This window comes from Coregonus clupeaformis, chromosome 20 (assembly GCF_020615455.1).
Source record: "Coregonus clupeaformis isolate EN_2021a chromosome 20, ASM2061545v1, whole genome shotgun sequence".
NCBI classification, from domain to species: Eukaryota; Metazoa; Chordata; class Actinopteri; order Salmoniformes; family Salmonidae; genus Coregonus; species Coregonus clupeaformis.
Genome location: NC_059211.1, coordinates 40,192,551 through 40,209,070, shown reverse-complemented (window position 1 = coordinate 40,209,070; position 16,520 = coordinate 40,192,551). Strand labels below are relative to the sequence as shown.

The 16,520-nt window shown below is 44.7% G+C and overlaps 1 protein-coding gene across 1 annotated transcript in view; it reads left to right on the top strand.

Moving 5' to 3' along the window:
* The window catches only part of xpr1a (xenotropic and polytropic retrovirus receptor 1a), a 75,304-nt gene extending 59,059 nt beyond the window's left edge, over positions 1–16,245 (top strand). The window contains exons 8-15 of the mRNA XM_041839297.2: positions 44–231; positions 533–712; positions 2,579–2,747; positions 4,050–4,244; positions 15,032–15,198; positions 15,329–15,468; positions 15,636–15,857; positions 16,042–16,245. Coding sequence (XP_041695231.1) covers positions 44–231; positions 533–712; positions 2,579–2,747; positions 4,050–4,244; positions 15,032–15,198; positions 15,329–15,468; positions 15,636–15,857; positions 16,042–16,102 — 1,322 coding nt within the window. The 3' untranslated portion in view covers positions 16,103–16,245. The remainder of the gene's footprint in view (positions 1–43; positions 232–532; positions 713–2,578; positions 2,748–4,049; positions 4,245–15,031; positions 15,199–15,328; positions 15,469–15,635; positions 15,858–16,041) is intronic.
* The last annotated feature ends 275 nt before the right edge of the window (positions 16,246–16,520 follow it).

The following is a 16,520-nucleotide window of genomic DNA, read 5'->3' as shown; positions in this document are numbered from 1 at the left end:
ATTTTGATGGAGAATTAGATGATTTAATTGCTAATATTTGCAGGTGCTGTACTCATCCGGTATGAAAACGTGTGGCCTCTGGTGCGTATCTACCGCGGTGGCTTCCTGCTGATCGAGTTCCTCTTCCTGTTGGGCATTAACACGTACGGCTGGCGCCAGGCGGGGGTCAACCACGTGCTCATCTTTGAGCTGAACCCTCGAAGCAACCTCTCCCACCAGCACCTGTTTGAGGTAAGGGAGAGGGGAGAACCAGGGGATGCAAAAGGACAATAACAAGAATACAGCCAGACAGTATACTGAAAGAACTAGTGGAAATAATAGAGAGAAAAAATGATCTTGTGTGACCACTAGAGAGAGAATTAGCTGAATAAGGGAAATGAAAAATTGTCAATAATCAATACTAATCTGATGACTTGCACTATGTTTTTTTCTGATCATATTATCAAGGACAATTTATATACAGCTTTATAAATGTAGTTTAATAAAAATCTATTGAGTGTTTGATGGCTTTATCTATTTAATTCTTCCCTAGATTGCAGGGTTCCTGGGGGTGCTGTGGTGTATGAGTATCCTGTCCTGTCTGTACTCTGAGTACACCCTGCTGCCCATGCAGGTCAACCCCCTCATCCTCTACGGCTTCATGCTCCTCTTCCTCATCAACCCCTTCAAGACTGGCTACTACAAGTCCCGCTTCTGGCTGCTCAAACTGCTGGTGAGCTCCTTCTCCACTGGGACTACTGTATTATAATGATGAAATGATATCAGTACAATGAAACCCGACTCAACTGGTGTTTGTGTGTACAACACTGTATTTGATATTTATCTCTCATACTCTACTGTGCTTTGTTGTATTCGGCTTATTTCTTCTTTGTCTGATGTTTGCTGGCTAGGGGGATGGGGATGGTTGGAGGGTAGGAGGATTCTGTGTGTGTGTGTGTGTGTGTGTGTGTGTGTGTGTGTGTGTGTGTGTGTGTGTGTGTGTGTGTGTGTGTGTGTGTGTGTGTGTGTGTGTGTGTGTGTGTGTGTGTGTGTGTGTGTGTGTGAGACAGAGGCCAGTGGGGTGAGGGATAATAGAATGCAGGCGGGTCCCTGGGGATGTGACGGCTGTGACTGTGCAATCATTACAGGGATGGATCCATCAGTATGCTGCTCCTCCAATCCTCCCAATCCCTTCCCTTAGTTACCCAGCCCCCCGAGCCATTCCACAGCCCTCTCCAGCTCTGATTGGGCTCCACTGGGGCCTGTGCACCATCCTAGAGAGCCACACACCCACACTGAACACAGGCACTAACCAGAGGACAAACATATAATCAGGGAACAAATCGAAACCGATTGCCTGGTGTGTTTGTTTACACAATGAATACATTTTGAAGAAGGTTTATCTTCTGGATGTCTAGAATTTCAGTGTATGGAGATGGTGTGGATATCAATAGGGACATAGATTGCCAGGTAGAAATCTTGAATTAGCTCACATATATAACAGGATGAATCAATACTGTTTGACATTTGCAACAATCTGGGACTGGTTGAGACCGCCTAGTGATGCAGTGTAGCCTACAGAGAGATGGGCTTGTGAAATGTCAGGCTAGCCCTGGAGGCAAGCGGGGGAGAGTATCATTCCCATTCACCCACAGTCTCATTCGCAGACCCGTGATAACATGATCCAGTCCCAACAGAAACCATACCCAAAACACTAGTTAACTCAATCATATTAAGCTAAATCAAATCAATCTGCTCCAGGGGCATGGCTCTGCCGCTGATCCTGTGCTGCTCCCAGACTGTCATGTTTGTGCATGTGTGGTGTGTCGGATTGGATAATGTGTCAGCAAAAATGGAATTTGTCTGCAAATGGAGAAAAAAAATATGTTCTACTACTTCACCAGCCATTCACAAAATGTGAGCCCATATTTACCTACCTAAGCAGTACCTCTCAATGAGGGGCAAACTATTGCTGGTGTGGCAATAGCCCTGTTGAATGAGTGACAGGTTGACACATTAGGCTTTCCATAGGTATCCACCAGTTCATTTACTGTAGGGAGATACTAGGACTGCTGGCTGCTGCAGGGCTCATGACCTCAACACGTCCCAGCTCATTTGGAGAGTAGCTTCCTGTTCTTCTCTGCCCTCTCGTCTTCCACTACTCTAATTAAGCAATAAGGCCTGAGGGGGTGTGGTATATGGCAATTATACCACACCCTGTCAGCCAATTAGCATTCAGGGCTCGAACCACCCAGTTTATAATAACCTGTACATTACAGCCTCATTAGCTGCATGACAATGAGCTTCCTCCATGTTCAAGTCTTGTATACATGGTTGTAGCCCAGGTCTTTACATGTGTGTCCCTTCTCTTTGGTCATTTGTAATGTCTTTAATGGCTTATTGTGAGACAAGCATGAGAGTTCTAGTGGCATTAGTATGCAGAGGTGTACTGTAGATAGAAGAGCTGTCAATGTTATCTTAACCTCAGACTATTCCAACACACATTTCACCCCTTCAGTGGTAGCATATGTATTTAATCAGATCTCCTGTGTCTTGTATGGGACTACTAACTCTGTCTGTCTGTCTGTCCTCTCCCTAGTTCCGTGTGTTCACGGCGCCGTTCCACCGCGTGGAGTTTGCAGACTTCTGGCTGGCCGACCAGCTCAACTCTCTGGTGATTGTACTGATGGACCTGGAGTATCTCATCTGCTTCTACAGCTTCGAGCTCAAATGGACCGACCGCAAAGGCCTCCTGCCCATGTTCAACGGTGAGTTAGACCATAACTAGTACCTACCGTTGCTCTGTAAGTGCAGAACTGTCATGTCAGGTATGCAGTGAGGTAACAGCCGAATGTATATAACCCAAACCTATATATCATGCTGGTTCAGCAACTCTGTTCAAACTCATCTATAACAGTATTGTTTTGTTTAGGAGATATGCACTGTTGTCCATATTCAGTGGGATCTGTCTGTCCGTCTGCCTGCCTGCCTGCCTGCCTGCCTGTCTGTCTGTCTGTCTGTCTGTCTGTCTGTCTGCCTGCCTGTCTGCCTGTGTCTGTTTGTTTGTCTGGAAAATGAGATATTAATGGTTCTCCTCAGTAATTTGCAGCCCTCTGCTGTGGCCCGAAAAATCAGCAGGGAGGTAATTGAATGGAAATATTTGTGTCCAGCAGTGTGACTCTCATGCTGATTAGCTGTCCACTCAGAGAGTCAAATCAAATCAAAAATTATTTGTCACATGCTTCGTAAGCAACCGGTGTAGACTAAAAGTGAAATGCTTACGGGCCCTTCCTAACAATGCAGAGAGAAAGAAAATAGAGAAATAATAGAAAAGTAAAACACGTAATAATAAACGTAAGTAATGATAACTTGGCTATATACACAGGGTACCAGTACAGAGTCAATATGCAGGGGTATGAGGTAATTGAGGTAGATATGTACATATAACTAGGAATAAAGTGGCAGATAATAAACAGTAGCAAAAGCGTATATGCCTGGAGTCTTTGACAATTCTTAGGGCCTTCCTCTGACACCACCTGGTATAGAGGTCCTGGATGGCAGGGAGCTCGGCCCCAGTGATGTAGAGAGTGCTGCTGCTGCTGTGTGTGTACAATGGTGACCCTGGCTGTGACCCTACTCCCTGCGAGTGTCTCAGGGGGAGTTGGGAATGCAAGAAACACATTTCCATTACACACTTTGTAACAGGACAAATATAAGCACCCCCCAAATGATTAGTATTATTATTATTATGTGTGTGTGTGGGAGAAGGAGAGAGGGAGAGTGTAGAGCGAACAGCACAATGTAGTGGAATGGCAATGAGTCAAAGCACTGGGACTACAGCTAGCTAGTCTTGAGCTGTCTCTCTCAGTGAGAAGTTGTCTCTGTGGAGCAACCTGTGTGAGTCCAACAAATCCATGAATGTCCCTCCATTCCATTCCAACAGAACAGTTCAAAAAGTCAAGCTGTAAGAATGGTTGATACCAGAACCATATACAAAATGGAAATATGGCTGTGGTTGATAAATGTTTTGGTTGTTGTTAAAATGTAATTTTCTCCCCCATTCCCACCAGGTGATTACATATGCCACAGTTACTCCTACGGTATCCGTGCCATCATCCAGTGTCTGCCTGCTTGGTTCCGTTTTGTGCAATGCCTCCGTCGGTACCGAGACACCAAGCGAGCCTTCCCTCACCTGGTCAACGCTGGCAAATACTCCACCACCTTCTTTGTGGTCACCTTCGCTGCACTCTACAGCACCCACAAAGGTAAGGAGACACACCCAGCTCTCTGAGCCAGTTGGACAGGAAGGGGAGGATCATGGGAAGTGGAGTATAAGCAGAGGTGTTATTGAGCTGTGGACAACAGAGCATTGTTTTGCTGTGATTGGAGAGGGATGTCAGGCTGAATGCTGAAGCTCAGAGCAAGCTGTATGAAGACAATGAAAGCAGAGCTGACCTTGAGTGCAAATGGTTTGCCACTGGAAGATGTCAAGCCTGTATTTCTTCTCTGTTTGTCAATGCCTCATTATAATGGAAACGATCAAGTACAAAAGCGCAGCATGGGATAAACAAGGTTTAGCTCTGTCATTTTATGAGAGAGAGAGAGAGAGAGAGAGAGAGAGAGAGAGAGAGAGAGAGAGAGAGAGAGAGAGAGAGAGAGAGAGAGAGAGAGAGAGAGAGAGAGAGAGAGAGAGAGAGAGAGAGAGAGAGAGAGAGAGAGAGAGAGAGAGAGAGAGAGAGAGAGAGAGAGAGAGAGAGAGAGAGAGAGAGAGAGAGAGAGAGAGAGAGAGAGAGAGAGAGAGAGAGAGAGAGAGAGAGAGAGAGAGAGAGAGAGAGAGAGAGAGAATAACATTAAGTATCAAGCAGGATAAAGCCTGTCATTCTCCAGCTCCACAATTAGCCACTGATTATTCTGATTCAGAAGTGTTATCATAAAAGAGGAAGTGTACAGAGACATGGCCCTCAGTCTCCAAATGCATCCCTTCAACATTCAGCCTTTGTGCTATCTCATATCTTGGCTGCATAGATGTTTGTCCAAGTCGATAATTTCAAAGCAGTTTGCTAAGCGGTTTTTGCCATTTCATTATTTATATGCTCGTCCATCGACAGTTATATATTTATTTGTGCAAATGCCAGCTTTTAAACTTCCGCTCAACCTTTGAAAATGTTAAATGTTACTGCACAGCATGATTTTTGCTTCATTTTTCTATATATATTTTAATCAATATTTGTGTTTCTTCTGTAACCTGACTCTCCATTTGGCTGTCAGTTTGGAGGCAGTGAGGAGGTTTTAGGTTCTTAGGAAATGAGACCATTAAGGCCTTTTCCTTCTCCAGTCAGTCGGTCCGTTCCTCTAGTCTTCAGCCCTGTGGACCCTGGACTAATGAGCCTCTTCATTTCATATGCTGTGTGAAGACCTGTTTCATCCCCCTCTTTTTTAATGGAGAGGTAGTGTCGGGGGCGTTAAGTGAGAAGGGATGGAGGGAATATCCAGACTACCATACCCACTTAACCCGCAGTCTTTCAACTGCGTTGGCATGGCTACCAAATTGAGAATTTACCAAATGTGTATGCACAGGGTTTCCATTGATATTTGAAGTATGTTCTTCATGGTCATTAGAATCTAAAAGAGATACATATGGGTTAGACTATTAAAAATATGAAAATACTTATCAAATTGTCCAGTCCAATGCTCTTTATTGTTGCTAGACTCAGTCTGAGTCACAGTATACAGTATATGGTATGTCTGCTGTATGGGCCTATCGACTGAAGTCTAGCCAGATGTGAATGTGGAGGTGAGGTGCATCTTGGCCACAGAGTTTGACAGTTCTGTTTTGACATACAGTAGATAGATAAATAGATAAATGAGGCCTGGACCCAGTGGACCGGAGCCTAGCACCCAAATTACAGAACATCTGTTTCACAAGCAGAATAGAGCGCCGCACAGCACACATGGTGATCATCGCTCAGTATTGAATCATGTTCATGCTGGGCACAGCGGTAGTAAATCAGCATAAGAAATGTTGGCAGGGCTCCCAGGTTGTGTATGGATATGTCACCTTCATTATACATCCACAAAGTAGTGCTCTGTTGCTGCCTCATGACCTCATTGATTCCAGTAGTACACCAATACCACAGAGAATTGTGCTATATTCACATTGCAATACATTTATAATAATGCAAAAGGGACTCAATGCAGAGGGTAAAATGTACCCTCCTACTAGGTTTTACGATATAGTAAAGGAGTTGGATTAATTTGAATGCAGGTTAAAGACAGAAGTTGTGCAGACACAGCTTTTGCAGTCCTGTGAATAGATTATTAAAGTAATAATCATCTATAATTAAATCAAAGACCGATGCTGTGTATGTTGTCCCAGCTGATGTTCCGGGAAATTTAGAAATAGGACGAGGCATTTCCTGACTTCCTGAGTTTAGAGTCCCCAGAACCCCAGGATATTGAGCCTGACAGTATGGCTAAATACTTTATTCAGGATCAATATGGCATCTGCTCTTGTACAGTAGTAGCTTAATACAATTGTATTTGTCACATGCTTCGTAAACAAAAGGTGTAGACTAAGTGAAATGCTTACTTACGTGCCCTTCCCAAAAATGCAGAGAGAAAAAAACAGAGAAATAATAGACAAGTAAAACACGCAATAATAAAAGTAATACTAAATGCATAATAAGTAACGATAACTTGCCTATATACACGGGGTACCAGTACCGAGTCGATGTGCAGGAGTACAAGGTAGAGGTAGATATTTAAATATAACTAGGAATAAAGTGAAAGCTAATAAACAGTAGCAGCAGCGTATGTGATGAGTAAAGAAAAGTTAGTGCAAAAAAGGTCAATGCAGATAGTCCGGGTAGCTATATGGTTAACTATTTAACTGACTATTTAGCAGTCTTATGGCTTGGGGGTAGAAGCTGTTCAGGGTCCTGTTGGTTCCAGAGTAGACTTGGTGCATCGGTACCGCTTGCCGGGCGGTAGCAGAGAGGACAGTCTATGACTTGGGTGGCTGGAGTCCTTAAAAAATGTTGGGGCCTTCCTCTGACACCTCCTGGAATAGAGGTCCTAGATGGTAGGGAGCCTTCTGTAGCACCTTGCGGTCGGATGCCAAGAAGTTGCCATACCAAGCGGTGATACAGCCAGTCAAGATGCTCTCAATGGTGCAGCCGTAGAAACTTTTGAGGATCTGAGGGCCCATGCCAAATCTTTTCAGCCTCCTGAGAGGGAAGAGGCATTGCTGTGCCTTCTTTACGACTGTGTTGGTGTGTGTGGACCATGATAGATCCTTAGCTGGTCAATGCATGCTCTGACGACACGTCCTGGTAATCCGTCAGGCCCTGCGGCCTTGTGAATGTTAACCTGTTTAAAGTTCTTACTCACATCGGTTATGGAGAGCGTGATCACACAGTCGTCCGGAACAGCTGGTGCTCTCATGCATGGTTCAGTGTTGCTTGCCCGCGAAGCGAACATAGAAGGCATTTAGCTCGTCTGGTAGGCTCGCATCACTGGGCAGCTTGTGGCTGGTTTTCCCATTGTAATCCGTTATAGTTTGCAAGCCCTGCCTCATCCGACAAGCGTCAGAGCTGGTGTAGTAGGAATCGATCTTAGTCCTGTATTGACGCTTTGCTGTTTGATGGTTGGAATATGTGCGTATGGTCACTGTGGGAATGACGTCGTCGATGCACTTATTAATAAAGCCGGTGACTGAGGCGGTATACTCCTCAATGACATCGAATGAATCCCGGAACATATTCCAGTCTGCTCTAGTGAAACAGTCCTGTAGCTTAGCATCCACTTAATCGGACCACTTCCGTATTATGCGTGTCACTGGTACGTCCTGTTTGAGATTCTGCTTGTAAGCAGGAATCAGGAGGAAATAGTTATGGTCAGATTTGCCAAATGGAGGGCGAGGGAGAGCTTTGTATGTGTTTCTGTGTGTGGAGTAAAGGTGATCTAGAGATTTTTCGCCTCTAGTTGCACACGTGACATGCAGTTAGAAATTAGGTTAAATAGATTTCAGTTTTCCTACATCAAAATCACAGGCCACTAGGAGTGCCGGCTCGGGATTAGCATTTTCTTGTTTGCTTATGACCCTATACAGCTCGTTGAGTGTGGTCTTAGTGCCAGCATCAGTTTGTGGTGGAACATAGACATAGCTTATCATGAGGTACTCTAACTCAGGAGAGCAGAACCTAGAGAATTCCTTAATATTAGAGATTGCGCATCAGCTGTTGTTAACAAAGAGACACACACGTCCTTCCTTGAGCTTACCCGACACTGCCGTTCTGTCCTGCTGATGCATAGAAAAAACAGCTAGATGTATATTATCAATGTTCTTGTTTAGCCACAACTCCGTGAAACATAGGACATTACAGTTGTTCAGGTCCCATTGATAGGATAGTCTTGAACGGAACTCATCCAGTTTGTTCTCCAGTTATTGTTTCATCAGGGTGCCCGCACATCGGCCTCTCTTACGCCGCCGTTTTCTTTTCCAACTCTCATAGATTAGGGCCTGTTCCGGGGTGAGCAGTATGTCCTGTGCCTCCGTCTCGTTGAAGTAGAAATCTTCATCCAACTCGAGGTTATTGATTGCAGTTCTGATGCCCAGAAGCTATTTTCGGTCATAGGAAACGATGGCGGAAACATTATGTACAAAAACAGTTAATTAAGATCAGCGCAAAAAACATAAAATAGCAGAATTGGTCAGGAGCTAGTAAAAGGGCTTCTATCCAATGCAGCTCCATTACCCTCAAAGATGCAGGAGAGCTGAGCAGTAATGCTAATGTAAGCCCTCGAGAATGCTTTCATGAACTGCCCAGACCGTGGGGAGAGTAATACTGCAAGGTTGGCTGGAACAAGTACCATAGTTCTGGTGGGAAAGACAATGATTGGCTGATCGAGTGTGGGAGGGACAATGGATCAGGTAGAAGACATGAACTAGGTGAGAGACAGAAATAGATTAATATGAGAAAAGTGTTAACGCTAAAGATGAATAATAGACCTGCCGAGTAGGTGAGAGTGAAACGACAATGAAGATGAAAGAAAAAGTTGAACTATTGTGAAGATATAAGAGGAGATTGAGAGAGGAGAGAGGAGAAAGGAGAGCAGAGAGGGAGGGGGGGTGGAAAGAGGGATGGCAGCAGGGGAGGAGGGGAAGAGGATGGACTAGCTGGAGGAGAGTGAGCTGTAATAACCTGCCTGCGGCTAAACACATCTCTGGCGGATGCTGCTGGAATAGAGATGAGACCCATGGCCAGGCCATGGCTAGCTGACTGAATATGATTTTATCGTCTATGGACACACGGAGCTGCCTGAACCACTGCATAGGAAAGAGCTCAAAGTTCTAACACTCCCCAAACCAACTAACGGGGTCATGATACCACTGAACTCTGCCTCAACCCTGTTACAACAACATTATCTCTCTGGGACATGCTGCCTATTATGATCAAGCGTCATATTCAGTTGTAGGTTGAGTTCAGATATAACTACCAGTATCTGTAATAGAAATCCATATCAATGGAAATTATACTCCAACCAGACAGGTACTAATATCACTACACAGACTCACTATCTCACTACCAATCAGCCATGTGAATTCAACACGAGGCCACCTTCCCTGAATCAATAACCTTTGTTTGTCTTGCTAGGTCTCAGTGTCTGATTGGATAGGCTCTGTGAGGAGAGGGGGGTGGTGAAAGTGATGGGGCAGGCAGGTAATAGATTCTTTATCACCTGAACAGCAGTACAAGACAGCCCAGGCAGGCAGCACTGCGGCAGATAACAACCCAAAGACAGATGATTGCTTTTCCCGGGTTCCCAGGTGCTTATTATTCGCTTCAATGGGAGGCCTGTCCTGAGTCTGTCACAGCAACGTCCCACTCTTAAAAGTATTTTAACCGCTTAGGCACCTGCTAGACACAAACATTTAGTGAGCGTGACAGAAGCAAGTGACCGCCATTACCCTCTATTGAGCTCCAGATCAATGACTAGCCACCCACACTAGACTAGACCCTGATGGACATCAGTCGTACAGAGCCCTTGAGTCCAACCAGAAAGACTTAGTGATGGATGAGTGGTATCTTTTGTGATCATATTCAAAGTGTTTTGATTTCAGATCTATCAAATCAAATCAAGTCAAATTGTATTGGTCACGTACACAGATTTGCAGATGTTATCGCAGGTGCAGCTAAATGCTTGTGTTTCTAGCTCCAACAGTGCAGTAATACCTAGCAATAATACAATTAAAATAAACAATGCACACATAATCCAGATATTTTTTTCAAGAAATATCAGAACGAGCAATGTCAGGGACTGGAATATAAATATATACAGCTGCGGAAAAAATTAATAGACCACTGCAAAATTATCAGTTTCTCTGGTTTTACTATTTATAGGTATGTGTTTGGGTAAAAATGACAACTGGTCAAAATAACAAAAAAGATGCAGTGTTGTCAGACCTCGAATAATGCAAAGAAAATAAGTTCATGTTCATTTTTAAACAACACAATAGTAATGTTTTAACTTAGGAAGAGTTCAGAAATCAATATTTGATGGAATAACCCTGATTTTCAATCACAGCTTTCATGCGTCTTGGCATGCTCTCCACCAGTCTTTCACATTGATGTTGGGTGACTTTATGCCACTCCTGGCGCAAAAATTCAAGCAGCTCGGCTTTGTTTGATGGCTTGTGACCATTCATCTTCCTCTTGATCACATTCCAGAAGTTTTCAATGGGGTTCAGGTCTGGAGATTGGGCTGGCCATGACAGGGTCTTGATCTGGTGGTCCTCCATCCACACCTTGATTGACCTGGCTGTGTGGCATGGCGCATTGTCCTGCTGGAAAAACCAATCCTCAGAGTTGGGAAACAATGTCAGAGCAAAAGGAAGCAAGTTTTCTTCCAGGACAACCTTGTACGTGGCTTGATTCATGCGTCCTTCACAAAGACAAATCTGCCCGATTCCAGCCTTGCTGAAGCACCCCCAGATCATCACTGATCCTCCACCAAATTTCACAGTGGGTGCGAGACACTGTGGCTTGTAGGCCTCTCCAGGTCTCCGTCTAACCATTAGACGACCAGGTGTTGGGCAAAGCTGAAAATTGGACTCATCAGAGAAAATGACCTTACTCCAGTCCTCTACGGTACAATCCTTATGGTCTTTTGCAAACCTCAGCCTGGCTCTTCTTTGCTTCTCATTGATGAAGGGCTTTTTTCTAGCTTTGCATGACTTCAGCCCTGCCCCTAGGAGCCTGTTTCAAACCGTCCTCGCCGTGCACTTCACCCCAGCTGCCGTTTTGCCATTCTTTTTGTAGGTCACTTGATGTCATCCTACGGTTGTTGAGTGACATTCAAATGAGTTGGCGGTCATCCCGGTCAGTAGAGAGTCGTTTTCGCCCTCTGCCGGTCTGTAGCTTTGTTGTCCCCAATGTCTGCTGCTTGACCTTGTTCTTATGAACTGCCGTCTTTGAAATTTTAAGGATGGAAGCAACCTGACGCTCACTGTATCCCTCTGCCAGTAAAGCCAGAATTGAACCCTTCTTTTCCTCACTCAAAACTTTCCTTTCCAACTCTTTTGGCATGGTCAATAGTTCTTTTTTTGATTAATATTACGTTTGAGGTACTATTAGCACTGTTTTTGCCATCCAGCTGGTCCTATTGCAAGAGGATAGTGATGACCACAGCAGTGGTTTTTATACTTTTCCTCGTTAAATAAGATTTGGTTCATGTGATCACCTAATCAGTACCTAATTCAGTAGAATGAGGTGTGCCTGTGTTGGAATTCAACAGACACTGGAATGGAATGGCTGTCATACATGTAGAGATGCTGATTTAAGAAAAATGTGCAGTGGTCTCTTAATTTTTTCCACAGCTGTATAAATATATATATATATATATATATATATATAACAGTGCCTTCGGAAAGTATTCAGACCCCTTGACTTTTTCCACATTTTGTTACGTTACAGCCTTATTCTAAAATTGATCAAATAAAAAAATTCCTCATCAATCTACACACAATACCCCATAATGACAAAGCGAAAACAGTTTTTTTGAAATGTTTGCAAATTTATAAAAAAAACAAAAACAGAAATACCTTATTTACATAAGTATTCAGACCCTTTGTTATGAGACTCGAAATTGAGCTTAGGTGCATCCTGTTTCCATTGATCTTCCTTGAGATGTTTCTACAACTTAATTGGAGTCCACCTGTGGTAAATTCAATTGATTGGACATGATTTGGTAAGGCACACACCTGTCTATATAAGGTCCTACAGGTGACAGTGCATGTCAGAGCAAAAACCAAGCCATGAGGTCGAAGGAATTGTGTCAAGGCACAGATCTGGGGAAGGGTACCAAAACATTTCTGCAGCACTGAAAGTCCCCAAGAACACAATGGCCTCCATCATTCATAAATGGAAGAAGTTTGGAACCACCAAGACTCTTCCTAGAGCTGGCCGCCCGGCCAAACTGAGCAATCGGGGGAGAAGGGCCTTGGTCAGAGAGGTTCCTCTGTGGAGATGGGAGAACCTTCCAGAAGGACAACCATCTCTGCAGCACTCCACTAACCAGGCCTTTATGGTAGAGTGGCCAGACGGAAGCCACTCCTCAGTAAAAGGCACGACAGCTCGATTGGAGTTTTCCAAAAGCCCCCTAAAGGACTCTCAGACAAAGGACTCTCAGACAACAAGATTCTCTGGTCTGATGAAACCAGAATTGAACTCTTTGGCCTGAAAGCCAAGCGTCACGTCTGGAGGAAATCTGGCACTATCCCTACGGTGAAGCATGGTGGTGGCAGCATCATGCTGTGGGGATGTTTTCCAGCAGCAGTGACTGGGAGACTAGTCAGGATTGAGGGAAAGATGAACGGAGCAAAGTACAGAGAGATCCTTGATGAAAATCTGCTCCAGAGCATTCAGGATCTGAGACTGGGGGCGAAGGTTCACCTTCCAACAGGACAACGACCCTAAGCACACAGCCAAGACAACGAGTGGCTCCGGGACAAGTCTCTGAATATCCTTGAGTGGCCCAGCCAGAGCCCGGACTTGAACCCGATCGAAAATCTCTGGAGAAACCTGAAAATAGCTGTGCATATAATGGTGTGTAAAGACAGTGTGGGCACAGTATATACATATATAAAGTGTGTAAAACAGTATGTAAACATTATTAAAGTGACCAGTGTTCAAAACTATGTAGTTAGGGCAGCAGTCTCTAAGGTGCAGGGTAGAGTACCGGGTGGTAGCTGCCTGAAACAGTGACTAAAGCTAGTGGTGACTGTTTAACGGTCTGATGACCTGGAGAGAGAAGCCGTTTCTCAGTCTCTCTGTCCCAGCTTTGAGGCGCCTGTATAATCTATCTGTATCTGTAATTGTTTGTTGATGCAGTAGTTTGGTGGTGTTAGGATGCTCACTTGGTAGGTGATCAAATACTTATGTCATGCAATAAAATGCAAATTAATTACTTAAAAATCATACAATGTGATTTTCTGGATTTTAGATTCCATCTCTCACAGTTGAAGTGTACCTATGATATAAATTACAGACCTCTACATGCTTTGTAAGTAGGAAAACCTGCAAAATCGGCAGTGTATCAAATACTTGTTCTCCCCACTGTAAACACTCACTCACGCACACTACACTGACAAAACCCCCACACACACACATACACGCATACCGACACAATACACCCACAGACACGCACACACGCAGCACGCACACACGCACACACACACTTTCACACTCATCATAGGCTGCTGCTACTCTGTTATTATTTTACTGTTGTTATTATCTATCCTGATGCCTAGTCACTTTACTCTGCCTTATGTACATATCTACCTCTAATACCTCATGCCCCTGCACATTGATCTGGTACTGGTACTCCCTGTATTGTGTTACTATTTTTATTTGTATTATAATATTTTAACTCTGCATTGTTGGGAAGGGGTCATAAGCAAGCATTTCACAGTAAAGTCTACACCCGTTGTATTCGGCCCATGTGACACACACACAACATGCACACATGCACACATGCACACACACACACACACACACACACACACACACACACACACACACACACACACACACACACACACACACACACACACACACACACACACACACCTGCTGTTACTTTATGACCAACGTGAATCTCGACCACTGATTACTGGTCATATTCCTTCATGGGAAATATAACAATACAGCAGACTATTCTAAGACGCACAATAGACTTACCCAGTGGATTCATCATAGTCATTTTCAGTCAATGTATTTTCAGTTCAGTCAGAACTCTCCACCTGGGTAAAGGAGGCTGGTGTGAATAGTTGTGTGTGAATAGTTGTCATAAGAGTGGATGCGTCACTTTGCGTGATGTGTCTTCCAGGCCTGGGTGTCCTGTTGGTGTGTTGGTGTGTGAGTTTGTCAAACAGTGTCAGGCCACACTCTGTTCTGTCACTTAGGGGGAGAGCGCTCGGTGAATGCTGGGTTCAGCCCATAGCCCAGGCAGATCAGACTAGAATACCTCAGTCATCAATAATCCCCCAGGCATTCAGGCTGTCGCTGGAGCAGCATGGGAGTCTAGCCCAGTCAAAACACACAGCTATGACATCAACATGACACTACTGCAGAGCTGGTTACCACTACACATTGTTACTGGCATGATGTCAATGTTCAAGACGAAATTAGAATATCATAAATGTACTTTTTATTAGTAGTGAATTACCAGGACACAATAACATGTTGTTTCAAGAGCCTCTGAATAGTTTACTAAGGATTAGCATGTCATTTTCCATCCATGGTAACCTGTCTCAGTAAATATAATACTTATGGTAGATGTTCTCCCTCTAGTGGGGATAGTGAAGACCAGAGACTAACATTTATGAACAAGCTGATGTCTCTGTCCGCAGTTCAAAGCAGGCAATTTATGTGTTCTTCTTAATTATCAAGATATATACACAGATTGAGCAAAATGCATTTTTTAAAATTGTATTTAACTACCGGTATACAGGCTAATGATGGACTCATTTCTTTGTATTTGTGCATCACAGAACAAAAGCATTCCGATGCAGACATGTTCTTCTACCTGCTGATCGTGTTCTCAGCCGTCAGCTCCCTGTACACTCTGATCTGGGACCTGAAGATGGACTGGGGCCTGTTTGACCGTGGAGCAGGGGAGAACACCTTCCTCAGGGAGGAGATCGTCTACCCACAGAAAGTGAGCATCACACACGACCTGCATAAACACACAGCAAGGCACACACACACAAAACACACACACAAAACACACACACACAGCGCACACACACATTCGTCCTCTGACCTGACTTCTCTGTTATATTTTCCAGGCGTACTACTACTGTGCCATCATAGAGGACGTGATCCTGCGTTTTGCCTGGACCATCCAGATCTCCCTCACCACCATGACCAACATCCCCTCTGTAGGAGACATCGTGGCCACCGTGCTGGCTCCTCTAGAGGTGTTCAGGTGGGTTACAGTACACAGAGCTGGACAGACTGCTTCTCTCTCTGCCTCTCTGTCTCTCTGCCCACCCCCCTCTCTCTCATTCTTTCTCTCTCTCTCATTCTTTCTCTCTCTCGCTCTCTCTCTCTCTCTGCTCATTATGTTATACCTCATTCTGTATCCACACACAGGCGTTTTGTCTGGAACTTCTTCCGTCTGGAGAACGAGCACCTGAATAATTGTGGTGAGTTCCGTGCCGTGAGGGACATCTCGGTGGCTCCGCTGAACGCCGACGACCAGACGCTGCTGGAGCAGATGATGGACCAAGAGGACGGAGTCAGGAACCGCCAGGGCAAGAAGAGCTGGAAACGCAGCTACAGCCTCTCCCTACGGCGCCCCCTGCTGTCCTCTCAGTAAGAACCTCCTCACACACACAGACACACACACACACACACACACGCACAGACACACAAACACACACACACCAAAAATACACATGACTTATGGCTAGGGTCACATGCCCAGGAATCGATATAAATTATGTTAGCCTTGTGTTTGTCTGACAGTATCCATGTGTGCATTCCTTCTCTCGTCCAGATCATCCAAGAAAGACACCAAGGTGTTGATAGAGGACACGGATGATGAGGCCTTCAGCTGAGCCCAGGGCACCAGGGCACCAGGGCACCAGCTCTACGCCCCCAGTGATCACTACATCACAGAGCTGCCTCACCACACACACACCACACACACCAGAACGGCTCATAATAATGTCCGGAACGGCGCAAATGGAATGGCATCAAACACGTGGAAACCATGTGTTTGACGTATTTGATACCATTCCACTGATTCCGTTCCAGTCATTACAACGAGTCCGTCCTCCCCAATTAAGGTGCCACCAACCTCCTGTGACACAAGCACACACACGCACACGCACACACACACACACACACACACACACACACACACACACACACACACTCAGATAGACACACAGACAGACACAAACATACACACTAATACATACAGACATACACAGAGACACACAACAATTCAGTGACAGACAAACAGATTAATTT